We start from the raw sequence: 14,386 nt of genomic DNA on the forward strand, positions 1-14,386 counted from the left end.
TGTGGTTTCATTGTATTGAATTAAGGTTGAATTGTAAAGGAGGAACAATTAGTGGGTTTTTATGATCTTAACCCTATTTTTTAATCGACCCTATTTTTTAATCGAAGAATATGAATTCTATTGCTAATATTACTTTACAGCAAATTTAGAGGGAATATTAGGTTTGGGGATTAATATGTCTAAAAGTGTCTTGGTTGCTATGAATTTTAGTGAGTGATTTGATTTGGCTTCTTTTGTGAGGTGCTCTACTCTTGGTGGATCTCTTACTTACATAGGAGTTTCTTGGGTGTTAATCCTTGGCTGAATACTTATTGTGACCCCCTCTGGTTGCTAAAGTTTCTAAGTGGTAAGATAGTTGGAGAGGTGTTTTATTTTTTCCTCTTTAGGTGGTTGTATATTTGTATTGCTTTTATTCAGGTGTCTTTGTCATTCATTTCCCTTAATTTCTTATCTTTGTCTTGAATTCACATGGGTGTTGCAGAAGGTAGGACTGTAGGAGAAGATGATGAGATATTTCTTTGGTTAGACTAGGGGGAAAATAGGGAACATTTGGTTAGTTGGGAGGTAGTTTGTAGTATAGGCCTAAGTCGGGGTGGGTTAGGTCTCGGTAATTGGGTGTTTAGGAACATTGCTCTGGTGGGAGAAATGGTTATGTCATTTTCCTTCAAAAAATATTTCCCTTTTGGAGGAAGTGATAAAGAGTAACTTTGGTATTTAACTAGTGGGCCACTAAATATAAAGTGATTCCCAATTCACAGTGACAAGGACATGATCCTGAACCATCGCATGTTTCCAATACATACAAGATCATTTTTCTAAGTCAAACTCCTTTAGCCCTTGACAACTTGCATGATAGCAGAAGAAGGGGATCGTGGTAATGAGGCAATCACACTGGTGAGCCCAACATCACTCATCTATACAATATGATTGTGAAGAAAACTTTTCCCTGTATGAAAGAGTTTTTGTAATGTAGTTAACTTCTGTTCACATAGATTTGTAAACAGTTATGGGTTCTTTCGTATTTGTAGTGTACGCAGAGGATTGTGCAGAAACATTTCGAAAGCAATGAAGCCAATATCAAGTTTTATTATATAGTATATAGATTTATGTTTTTCTAGACTCTTGGTATAAGGTTTTAACAACGCATCACAGCTCAGTGGACTCAATGAGAGTAATACCGTCGACTGTTACATTTGTCCGCTGCAGATTTGAATGACGAAGTTCCAAGGCAAATTATCACAATAAAGACCAAGGAGCGTCAAAGATCCAAAGTCAATTGTCAGAGGATCACATATTCTAACAAATCAGAGCCTATTGATTCAAAAGGAGGATATATGGCAACAAAGTAGATCTTATCTTAGATTTCATGGGATTTATAATATATCATTTATTGTCTCCTATATCATGTAATCTTGTTTAAATACCCATGCTTGTATCCTCCTTAAGCACGTAGTGTTCATGGTTCAGTTAATGGAATAAAAATACCATTGTTCTTCGTGTTTCAGTTTTTCTTTATGGTATCAGAGCCATTGTGAACACAATGTCAAAAAAAAAAAAAAAAAACAAAAAAAATCACAGCCCCTGTATTATCCATACACCTCCTGCTTATTTTCTATTTTTTTTTCTTTCACCATTGTGTACACTATCTCTCAATGCTACATCATAGCATGGCGGAAGTCTGATCGTCTCCTTCTAGGGTGGATCGGACCCGTCAACACCATTTCTCAATTATAGATGCGAAAGCCATCAACAAATCAACTACCTTAGGAAAGAAGATCACACAACAATAGCCGAACATAAGGCCACTCTTCATTATTTTCTTGCAACAAACTTTGCATCCAGCCCCGGCAAAGTTTACGGGAGGGTCTTAACAATGCATCACAGCTCGGCACACTCAATGAGAGTAATACCGTCAACGGTTACATTTATCCGCTGCAGATTTGAATGACGAAGATCCGAGGCAAATCATCACAAAAAAGACCAAGGAGCATCAAAGATCTAAAGTCAATTATTTGAGGATCACATATGCTAACAAATCAGAACCTATTGATTCAAAAGAAGGATATATGGCAACAAAGCAGATTTTATCTCAGATTTTATGGGATTTATAATATATCATTTATTGTCTCCTATATCATGTAATCTTGTTTAAATACCCATGCTTGTATCCTCCTTAAGCACGTAGTTTTCACAGTTCAGTTAATGGAATAAAATACCATTGTTCTTCATGTTTCAGTTTTAATTTATAAGGATGCTATAATGATGCTGTTTCTTATGCTATCAAAGATAAAATGCCCAAGTATCATCTCATAAGTTGTGAAGTCATTATATTTTTAATATGTTCGATGACATACTGAAATTTTAACACCTGCTTTTGCAAATTATTATTATGAATTTTGATTTTTCTTATTTTTTCCTTAGAGGAATGATACAGAAGTGCTTGATGAACCCCTCTATGCAAATTTCCTTCAAGTAACAGGTGCTGAAAGGCCTTACCGTGAGGAGGTTCTGTCTAAAATGGTATGTTAAAAGAAGCATCATCATTTTACATTTCCTTCTCTCCCATTTTTTTGATTTTGGTTTGGGCATATTTTTTTCTCCCAAATGGGGGTCCATGTTGTTTTGTTCTTTAGAATTTATGAAAATGAAAATGCGGACTGGATGCGCATTGATTTTCTCTTCAGGGTGATGCATGCTGTTGTTTTAACTCTTTTTTGCTTTGAATATTTCAATCTTTGGGTTGGTCAGATTTGAGTACATTGAGAACATCATTATTGTTACATGTACTTCCTTCAAAGAAATTCAATAAAATGCCTGCAACAAAAACTAGTTTGTAATTATCTCAGTTAACGCAGCCATAAAATTAAGGCCTAACTGGAATACAGCGCAACTGAACTCCATCTTCCATAAAAGTGAGAAATCCAGAAATTCTATTCATTTTGCTAACCTTCTCAATCAAACAGTTGTTACTTGACTTCTTGAGATAAAGTTCTTTTAGTGGTTACAGAATGAGTTTGGCTGGTGGGTGTAGAGAGGGGGTTGATGCATCCTGCAGAGATAGAGTTGTTTAGTCCATGTGGTTTGCTCCTGTTGGATCAACTTGGCCCACAATAATTTGTTTTCTGTTGGCTATGCTCTTTTAGTATTACTAGTCTTTTAAAAGATAAAATCTTTGTTTTACCATTTATAACTGCTCTTGCTTTGGTTCATTCATTTTTCATTTTATTTTTATAACAGTGCCCCTTTGTCATGAAATGTAATAGGAACCTGATGGAAACAAGGTTGTGAAGGAGGTCATTTTTGGTCCAGGGAAGAAGAAGTATCGTTACTGTAAGGTAATTAGATTTAACAAGATCTGCTCAGAATTTCTGTTGTTAATCCAGTGCACTCATATTTAGCGAGAAATATTAACTAAACTGGGTGGTCTTTTTCACTACCAAAATTATTCTTTGCAGCAAGTTACAGCACTGATAGCAATTATATGCCTTTTTTGGGCTTTAGGTGATTCAATATGTTGTTTGGGAATATTGTTATAATGTTAAGTCATTGACTATTTATCATATATGTTAATGAACCAAATAAAGAAGCAGATCGCTATTGCTGTGAGAAATATTAACTAAACTGGTGGAGTTCTTTTTCACTACCAAAATTATTCTTTCCTGCAAGTTATGGTACTGATAACAATTATATGCCTTTTTTTGGCTTTAGACGATTCAATATGTTGTTTGGGAATATTGTTGTAATGTAAGTCATTGCCTACTTATCATATATGTTAATAAACCAAATAAAGAAGCAGATAATCGCTATTGTTGCTATTATTGCCACCAGAACAACCACCAGAAGTGTCAATATCAGCACTACCTTCCTACTACTGCGGGCTTCACCAACTTTCCATCTTCTCTTGCATGTTGTCACCACTATTGCCCTTTGTAGAGGGGGTTCTTGAAAAGGGAGGAGAGTCTGTGTTGTAGAAACCAAATTTAAGATACTCATATTCTCAAACCCCAAAAGGGTAGGTTCTCATTTCACAAAACTGAACTCATGAACTATGGGACAATGAACTAAGGCCATCTTAGGCAACACCTCTTAAGGTAGGTAAGGAAAAGCATCCTTCCACTGATCTATCAATGCCAGAAGCAACAGAATGCTCTGCTGCAGCAAATGGGGCATAAACTGAGCATTATTCAACACAATATCTTGCAAATGACAGTCATCAAATCCCCTCATACTAATTTTAATACTAGAACCTCCCGGATTCTCATGGAAAAAATTTATACTAACGGCACTAAGATCACAACCTTACACCCAATCAGGAGAACATATCCCATTAATGGTAGAAAATTGATCCTCAACATAACTGCTAAGCTGGGGGAATTATGACCATAAACATATATAATCCTCAACTGGTCCCTATCCCTCAACCCCAACTGTACCAAGGGAGAAGAAGACTCCACTCGCATTTCTCCCCAAGATGACTAACCTGGGTGGAATTAGGACTGTAAACAGATATGAACCATTACTTGCCTCTACCCCTCACCCCCAACTGTACCATGAGGGAAGAAGATTCCACCAGCTTATCAATTCAACCACCCAAGTCCAGTATCCCAAATAATAAGAATGCACTCCCCTTCCCTGAGCAGTATAGTAGAGAACTGAAGCTCCCAATCATTGAGCCTAAACTCCCAAATGCTCCTAATTAAAGTGCCATCAGTTGCCCTCAGCTTAGATCTTGAGCGATAACCACATTACAAGAAGCCTTTGGGATAACATATCTAATCTTACAACGTTTCCTAAGGTTGCTAAGACTCCAAATATCCTAGTTTGAGATCTTCATTCTAATGACTTATGATCCCCTCTTCTACTCCTCTTTCTTCTTCATAATTAATACAACTAGCCTGCTTCTGCACCTGCTTCTACCCCACCTTTGCCTCCCCTCTTGCCCAGTAGCAGCACTAATTTTCGACCTAGACTTAAATAGCCTAATGGGTCAACATGCATGGCCCTCTTTTGGATCCAAATCCCTAGGGCGATGAGATATATTTTCTTTTTCATTGGTCCCACATGAATAGGAAATATACTGACTTAATTTGCTGTACATGCACGCATTCATCATCCATCCACTCATTTGCTCTATGTGTGAGCATTCATCATTCCTCTATCCATTTGCTCAACATCTGAGCATTTATCAATTCATCCATTACCTTGATGTGCGAGCCGCCACCATTCCTTAGTCCCTTAGCACAACATGTGAGAATTCATCCATTCATCTCTTTGCTCTTCAAGTGAACATTCATTGATATGTTTGATCCACAAAAGAATATCCTTTCTTCATTCATTTGCTTTACAAGCAAGCGCCTAATGTTCGAGCTTCCATTCTCTATTCATTCATTTGCCCTACATAAATGTCCTTTCATTGAGGCACATATTTGTCCTACATGTGGGCATCAAATCTTTTAATTTATTAATCTATTTGCTTAACATGTGAGTATCAATCTATTTTTTTGTCCTATCATCCATTCATCCAACCTTTTATTCATTCATTGGTTCTACACATGACTATCCACTTGGGACCATTCATTTCCTTAATAATCCATTTGCCCTGATTGTGAGTAGTCATCATTCATCCATTCACTCAACATGTGAACACTCTTAATGTATCCATCTACTACATATGAGCATTTCCTTCATGCATCCATTTTAGCCATTTCTGCATTCATGCATCCATCCGCTCCACATGTGAGCATTCATTCATGCCATCATCCATTCATTCAACATGCGTGCATGCATGTATTCATTAATTCATTTACTTTACATGTAGATATCTATCCGTTCATTTACTTACTAGTCAGCCTAGAAGGATTATTCACGCATGCACTAGGGTGTATGAGCTTCCTCGCTTCCTCTTAAGAGAGCTAGAGGGTTTATCCTATTCTTGCGCAAGGGTATGATTGAGTAAATCGAGGAATCAATTGATTTTGAACATAACTCAATTCTCACTTTGCATTTATAAGAGTCTCTTTCATTCTTCAAAGAATGCTCCCCCCCATCCAAGGTTAGAGGCATGGATGATCAGACCAATGTTTAAGCTTTGAACAAGGATGAGTGCGTCTTTAAGAAAACAAAGGCTCACCAAGGCACTCTTAAAAAGCAATGCAAACTCCAGGGGAATTTCTAGTCAAAGTAGAACAAAGGGATAAACTAGGGCAATAGTTCTCAAACTAAAAAGGTTAAATGGCTAGCCTAGGGAATCACATCTAATGAAGAAATATGTGCACTTTCATGGAGTCAATTTCAAGAACAGACAGACTAGTGGCTGATCTCCAAGAATTCCCAAGAAGCATGAGCAAATCTTCTCAAGACATTCTTGCCCAATTTACAAAAGGACTTAAGTTTTGAATGGATTGGAAAAATGTAAAACTACAAATGTCTTGAAGGTGGTCAATCTCGAATTGCCTTTCTTATGTTATATAAGGGGTGCTTCTACAAATGCTCAAGGCTAGGTTGGTTCATGTCCTAGAAACCTTTGTGCAAATGTTTGAGTAGAATGAATGACATATTGCTGAAGAATGGTCAGGGTGTCTTGTAATTCAGTTCCTTGAGGTTCTCATAGTCCAAGGATCATTTGTTGTCTAGCAGGGAAAATCAACCATAACCTTACAAAAAAAAGGGAAAAAAGAAGAAAAAAAGGGAAAATATTGTTAAGGTGTTGGTCTTTGACTTATTTAAACCCTTATGCAGTAATTGTAGTCCATGCAGGACTCGTCTTTGTCAATAAATCTTGGTTCATGTGAATAATTCATTGTTAGAAGCATGAATTTTCTGTCTTTGACCTATTGCATAATCATTGCATGAAAGTTGTTTTGATTCGGTAGTAGGCATGCACTTTGCATGTTTTACATTTTAGCCTTCTGTAATTTTTATACACAATATTTGAGGAAAAGGAAAAAACAAAAAAGTGATTTCTTTGCATCACTGGAGCAGTAAAGCAATCATGATGATTTTTGAAAAATTGACTTTCAAAGCATACTTCAAGTGGCTAATAAGCACTCAACAGGTCAATCCCCCTGAGCATTCACTCCTTAATTGTTGATCATAACTTCCCCAATTTCACTAGGGGACAATTTTATCAAGGCAATGACCAAGAGGAAATAAATTGTTGGAAAAGAAAAGAAGAGAAAAGGGAGAAAAAAAAAAGAAAAGAAAGTGACAAAGGAAAAAGAAAAAAAAATCCCTCTGTCAAAGTTTGAAAGCTCACATAAACCTTGGAGATGCAAATGAAACTTGAAACTTTCACAGCTTGTTTGGTTCACGAAATGGAATTGAGAGAGGAATGGAATCGAGTTGGGAATGGAAACATTGTTGGAATAGAGGCGAATTATTCTAATGTTTGGTTGAAGCATGGAACCAAAACTGTAATGGAATGTCAATTTGATAAATCCCAGAAAAAAAAAGACCACTGGTTTTGTAGCTAACTTTATTACCCTCCAGAAATTTGTAAAAAAAAAAACCTAAAAAGTAATAATAATGAGAAAGAAATGAATACATCCTATACAACAACAGACAGTGAGGGTGATGAATCTTAGGCCATAAATTATAGCTTGTGATAGAATTTATTCCTGAAAATCCAGCAGAGATGGGAGTTGAGACAGTGGGCTCCATGCTCCTCATGAATTTTCCAGCAATAATAAAGTATCTTGCGATGGAGCACCATTATATCAATAAAATATCTGTTAACCCTTGAAGATGTTCAACATGAACATTCTGGTGCTGGTGTTCTTTGTCACCAGTTTATGCTGAACTTGGTTCAAAATCAACTGGTATGATGCCAAATTGCCAACCAGCAATGTGGACCAGCAAGGTGCAGAGATTCCAACTAGCATGCCTAGATCCACATATCTTTGAGTGTGGGCTACAGCCCCCACTAAATTGACAAAGAACTCCTTATATTCCTAATACTATATATGTAAACAGGCTTAAAGAACAAGATTTTTTTTGGAATTGCACCCACTCAACTTGGTGCTACATGGGGGTCCAAGTCCAAATAAATTTTGGGGCTGTTTCAAAATTAAAAAAAAAAAAAAAATAGAGAGAAGAAAACCCAATTAAGGAGGAAATCTAATGTAGTTCAAAGTTGACTTTTTTGTTATTAGTACTAAGATATCAAGCAAAATCGATTCTAGCTTCAAAAGGGACGCATCTTCTAATGAATAAATGGAAATATTACCTTGGCAATTTTTGGCAAGGTCGTTTTTATGTGTGGTTTCAACCACGAAGGATCTATATAAACCAATTCTCCAATCATCCCTTGGACTTTATAGGCTATCTTTCAAGTGTGCGACTCAATCCTTCAGCGGTACGGAATCAAATTCTAAAAAATAATGAATATTATAATAATGAAAAATTCTATATATCATACGAAATTGTCACAAGTGATGTGGAATCCAATAACTTGTTGAAATTTTTTGAGTGTGGAAATTCCACTAATTCTAACAAATCATCAGATTTTGCATCACTTATGAAAATTTCTTGTGATAAATAGAAAAATATTATGATATTTTATAAATATAAATGAACAATTGTAAAAAATTAATCATATAAAAATTAAAAAATGCAATATGTATGAGAGCCTCATCCCCCACTAATCACATGTCTTCGATCTGCCATTGTCAACTAGTGTGCAATGGCTGTGGAAATTAGGGAAGAGATTGTGATAGAAGGAATGGGGGGAGGGGGGAGTCAATGATTATTTGTTCGGTTATTGGGGGCAAACTTGTGAATCATACTTTTTGTATGTCTAATTTTCGTCTCTAAGAAAAAAAAGCAAGAAATGGAATGCCCGTTCCTGTAGGGTTTTGGTAGAATGCCTGTGCCTTAAAAAAGGGAATGCTTATTCCAAAACAATCAACATTCAAATCATCCAATAAGTATTGAAACTGCAATAGCCATTTCATTCCAACTCGATTCCTTCCAACCAAACAACCCTAATTGTAACCAAAGAAATTTCACCTTCCCATCTTGTCCCCTTCCATTGAGAAAAAGTCAACGTCGACACCACATTTTGAGAACAATGGTTGCCTTATATCCTAAAAAGGACATCAAAAAATCCCCACCAATTGACTATTAGGCCTTTTTTTTTTCTTTTTTTTTCTCACCATTTTTTGGTTCTCATCTCTATTTTGGATGACATAGTAAACAGCAAAAGGAAGACTGAGTTTTAGCACTAACACTCCAAGGTTGAACTAGTCCAAGTTCTTTCTTCCTAAAGAGGGAGAATGGTATTGCATAAACCTCATAGTTCTTGGTACACAACTCAGTAGTTGTTTGGATAAGCTTGTTTGAAGTGAGGAATGTCAATTACTCTTCTACCCCTTCCAATCACAAGGTACCCCTTATTATCCCTTTTGAGCTGGCATGCAAAATTCTTTTGTCACACTAATCAAGGATCATGATCCATATTGGGGTGGCTTTTTAAACAAGCATGGCTCTCAATAAGAATTCAAATTGGAACGAAGCAATGAAGTGAAGACCAATGTCAAGAGTGCCTTTGGTCATTATACACAGACCAGCATTCTTTGGCATGACAATACAAAACCATGCAATTTGAGAAGTGTTTCCTTGCATTTCCCAATGGTTCATACTAGAGTGAACCTCACTTATTGATGAATGAAGATGACTTACTAATGCTAGTGAAATGATTTTTGCTTAACAAATTTCCTTGTGAGTGAATCTAGATGATACCATGATTGAGGTTTTGATCAAATAAAAGATATGTTGCTATCAATTGGCTGATCACTCCACCATTTATATTATGTGTGTGAATAGAATTATCACTTGCTAGCCCATTGAGCTTACTTTTAGAATTCACTTTCTTTCTTTGCAAGTGATTCCCTTGTTACCTTGGGTATCCCTTAGTGTCTTGTACCTAATTAAGGTAAAGATGGAAATCAAAATGGAAAAAGGCCATTTGAATGCTGCCCATGAAAAAGTGATTCCTTGTCACCCTTCTTGAGCCTATAAATTATTCATTTCTTTAGAGTTAGTCAAACAATCACCTCCTCAAAAATTGGGGCAAATTTGAATTTTGAAAAAAAAAAGTAGGTGGAAACGAATTTGCAATAAAAAGAAGGAAAGAAATGCAAAATGAATGGTAAGAAATGATGAAAGAGAGGAAAAATAAAAAAAAGAGATATGAAGGAAACCAAAATAGAAATTGAAGAGGAATCTCTAATGGGTGATTCTTGGCCATTAATAATGCCCTAAAACAATGAATTTGTGTCCTGCAAGATCCAGAAATTTGGGAATGTATCAGAGTTGTAAGGTCCTTGAACAGTGAGCAAGAAGACACAGTCATATGGATGCCTGATTGCTTAGGTATTTTTTCCATAAAAACCTATCTCCCCTTCACTTCGTCCGCCTTGATTCCCTTTCCCCTAACCTTTGGGTTGGTTGTTATAATAATATGTAGATTAGTTTTGGCCGGTACAATCACTCTATTGTAAACTTCTTAGAAACTTTATTTGTCTCAAAACCTTGGTCTACATTGTGGTCCAAATGAATGTCTATACAGATTGAGACCTTTGTCTCAAACTATAACCTCAGTCTTATCCATGCATTGTTAGGGGCGAAATGTCAGTGTTGGGTTTTTGAGCCTAGTTTCCCTTTAATTTTTTAAACCTAAACCCAACCCTATGATTTGTCTTGCATGCTATGATCACGTTGATATCTTGACTTCAATTATGGTATTTGACATCATCTACTTATCCTAGAAGTATTAAGTTAGGGCAAGACATTGCATCATTAGCAAGTTCATCAATCTCATAGGTCATTAGCATCTTGAAGGTGTGAAAAAAAAAGAAAAAGAAAATGTCTATATGTGTGGCAAAAACTTGCGAGGGTGGTGTGCACGTAGAGGTAGTCTTTGGTGAAAACTAGAAATGGCATCATTTGTGGTTTATTGGCCCTGGAAAAAAGTTCAATTGAAAACTAGGAAGGACCTAGTCAAAGAGAAAAAAGGTAAGAAAAAGGAAAAAAGGAAAAGAAGGAAAAAAAGGGAAAAAAGTGGAAAAAGGTCATTGATTGCACCATAGATAGAGAAGCCAAGAAGCAAGCTTTATAGGAACCTTGATTTATTTTAACTCATAATGCATATTTGTGCCTCATTCATTTACTTTGTGTCCTTATCTATGGCCGTGTTTCACACCATGCAAATTCCGTTCTGATGAGGCATGCCTAAATGTGGAATTTGTATAGGGCTTAAAAGATTACTCAGCCTAGAAAAGGAATGAGACATCAACAAATGGTTGTAAAACTTGGGGCATCTGCACAACAAAGCCACTTCAGTAGTTTTAATACATAAGAATTTTAAAAAAGGGGGGGGGGGGGGGGACTAGTGAGCACCTTTTTTCCATCTGAGAAGGGCTCTCTTTCTTGAGTTCTCCACTTTTTTAGGAATCTCAACAAAAAAAGCGGTTGACGAGCTTACCACTTTACTCAATGCCCTAAATTGTTGTGCCTTGGAGTAGAGGAGATGAGAGTGTGTGGTAGGGTGATTTGTCAAGTCTTTTTCCACGAAATCTTTCTTTCTTCACCTCCTAAAATCTCCCACACCCATTATTATTAATTTTTATTTTTTCTCTTGGAGCCACACCGTTTGGAATTCAAAGGTTCCTTTTAGGATTTGGACTTTTATCTATCTGTGATTTTAAACAGGATTAACACACACGATTTGCTCCAAGTATTTTATAAATTCTAGTCTCCAAAGTTCTCAAGAGGCCTCAAAAGATTTGAGTAAGAGCTTAGAAGGTTTTTGAGACTGCCTCTAAGCTTCAAATTCAACTTTATGGGAAAATAACATTTTGACCTTCTCAAGAAGAACATGTCAAAATTTTTTTTGGCTGGATTTATTCTTGTTGGTGAACTTAAAAGAGATGTTTTTCATTCTTTTTCATGCAGCATATGGCAAAACATCGTGTTACTGGCTTGACAAATGATTTGGTGAAGAAAGCAAAGCACTTTATACTGATAAGGAACCCCCTCGATATTTTGGTAAGATGTTTGTGAAATTCATTAATTGGTCATTTATGTTAGATATGATCTTCATATAAATTACTAATACCCTTCTGTGATATATTCTCATATTGTATTTTTTTGGTTGATTATTTATTCTTGAAATGGCTAGCTTAGATTCAGGCAATGAACATGATATGTATGTCTCTGTGGGTGTGTTTCTGCACATGCATTCGTGCATATGTATTTCCTTTATGAAGAATAGCTTAACCATGTGTAGGAATAACTTTTTAATTCTTTGTAATATTTTTTGTTTTAATTATCCCTTGATTACTGATTTATGCTTAACTTTGTGTTTGATCTGATGTGTGATTGTCAGCCATCCTTCAACAAGGTTGTCCCACCATCCTTTCTTGAGCTAGGTGTGGCAGAACTCGTTTCCATATATAGTGAACTCTGTGAGCTGGGAATGCCTCCACCTGTAATTGATGCTGCAGAGCTTCAAAAAGATCCTGAGGTTGTGGAGACTTCTAAAATACATGTGTTGATTATGAAATGTTACTCTGCTTGTGTTCCACCTGTGGATTTACTCTTTCTGTAGTACCTATTTTGACAATGACATTCAATTTGATGCCAGAATAAGATGACATTCAATTTATGTTGTTGGATGGGATACAGTGAAGATGGTTTAGTTCCTTTTAAAACTTCCATATTTATTGGTACATTCTACTCTTGCACTTGCTTTGGTTCAGTGATTCTTCTAATCTAATTTCAAGGTTAGCCTCAACACGTCTTTTTTCTAACATACACAGACCAAGTATGAATTGTGATAGCTTCTTTCTGTTTCCTCAATTATCAATCCAAAAAGGCATGAACGCAGACCATCTAAAAGCATGGTTTGATGACTTTGAGGTTTGCAACTGCTTGAGTTGTTATTTAGTTCATAAGCACCTCCACAGATCTGTTTCTGCACTTTGTTGAGCTTGCTATGTTGCTGACTGTATTGAAGATTAACTGGGGTGCCTGAGTTCCGTGACATTACTTGATTCTTGCTTTCTCATGTTATTTGGCATCAGCATAATTTTCCATTTGTTCAAGTGAGGACACAACCAAATATGGATGGGTTTATGAACTTTTTAATTTCAAAACTTGAACAGATTTATACTTTATTGTAATTGGAACTTTTGATATTTGTATTAGATCTTGTAGATTCTCCTTATTAATCAGGAGATTCAAGCATTAATTAGATCTAAATTTAGTCGAGGAATCTTTTAATTTTGGAAACTTTGTATCTAGGATTTTGTACTTGTGTCCCAATTCTTCAATTTCAATCCTATTGCATATCCTTGTGTAATTGTCTTGAAGGAGGGTTGAGTTGGTATTGAAATTGTGTTGGACATTTTTCCTGCATCAACATGTAGTTTGTATTATTTTAGGGGTACATTAGGTCTTTTTTAGGTAGATGTCTCTTTTAAGAGTGCATAAGATTTATGACAATTTTAGTTATGCATATTTCAAAAATATACAAGCCCTTAAATGTGAGGAAAACAGATGGCGTTGACTTTGTGAAGGGAAGCAAACTTTTAGATTGGAATTTAACAGTTGTAATTCATAAGGCTTATAGAATACTGCAGAGGTAGATGAACCTCCATTTTCCTGGAGCTTGAAGAGTTCACCTGTTCCTTCTTGTCTGGGAGGACTTCTAGGTAACAAAAAGAGACAACCTGAAGACCTCTTTGTAGTTTTGCAGAGTGAGGAACGAAAACAACTCTTAACACTGCAAATGAACTCGAACAAGCTTGGCAGGTTTCTTACTCTTCTGGAAACCAATTGCGGAGGATGGAGAAACCTGATCTTTCCAGAGCATCAAGACTTAAAGGGGTGGCTAAGAATGTGTGCTGTGGCAGCTGATCTGGGCCACCATGTGCTTTCACCAACTAGGGAAGCTCAAGGTCACTGCATTTACAGGACCATTGTCGCACCTCGAGAAGAAGATACCAGCCCCCCTTGAAGCTCATTTGCCTTTGTTCAAGTCAGCTCCAATGTGTTCTTACCCCCATTGCGGTAAGAGCATAAAGCTAATCTCAAGCAATGACCAGACGCAAGGCTTGCAGGGGTTGGGGAAGATGACTGGAGCCACGTGCTCGTTTGCAAGTGTCATCGGTAAGAGTAGCAGAACTGCTGAATTTGATTTCCTGGGCCAAAGACCGTCAGGCCTGACACTTCTCTTCCTTTGCCGATATTGGGGTGGACCTTGGGGTGGGCCTGAGCAACTCGAACTTGGAGGCTTTTCCTTTCCACCTCCTAGCCCCAAAGACTTTTACAACAAGCCAGCCCAACTCCTTCAGGTCCTTCAAACTCCATGAATGTTTGGGCAAGA

The 14,386-nt window shown here is 36.7% G+C and overlaps 1 protein-coding gene across 3 annotated transcripts in view; it reads left to right on the forward strand.

The window, feature by feature from the left end:
* The window catches only part of LOC131154564 (branched-chain-amino-acid aminotransferase-like protein 1), an 83,551-nt gene that overhangs the window by 16,937 nt on the left and 52,228 nt on the right, over positions 1-14,386 (forward strand). For all 3 annotated transcript variants that reach the window (XM_058107402.1, XM_058107404.1, XM_058107403.1), the window contains exons 2-5: positions 2,422-2,520; positions 3,264-3,335; positions 11,953-12,045; positions 12,386-12,523. In XM_058107402.1, the coding sequence (XP_057963385.1) occupies positions 2,422-2,520; positions 3,264-3,335; positions 11,953-12,045; positions 12,386-12,523 (402 nt within the window). The remainder of the gene's footprint in view (positions 1-2,421; positions 2,521-3,263; positions 3,336-11,952; positions 12,046-12,385; positions 12,524-14,386) is intronic.

This window comes from Malania oleifera, chromosome 4 (genome assembly GCF_029873635.1).
Source record: "Malania oleifera isolate guangnan ecotype guangnan chromosome 4, ASM2987363v1, whole genome shotgun sequence".
Lineage (NCBI taxonomy): Eukaryota > Viridiplantae > Streptophyta > Magnoliopsida > Santalales > Ximeniaceae > Malania > Malania oleifera.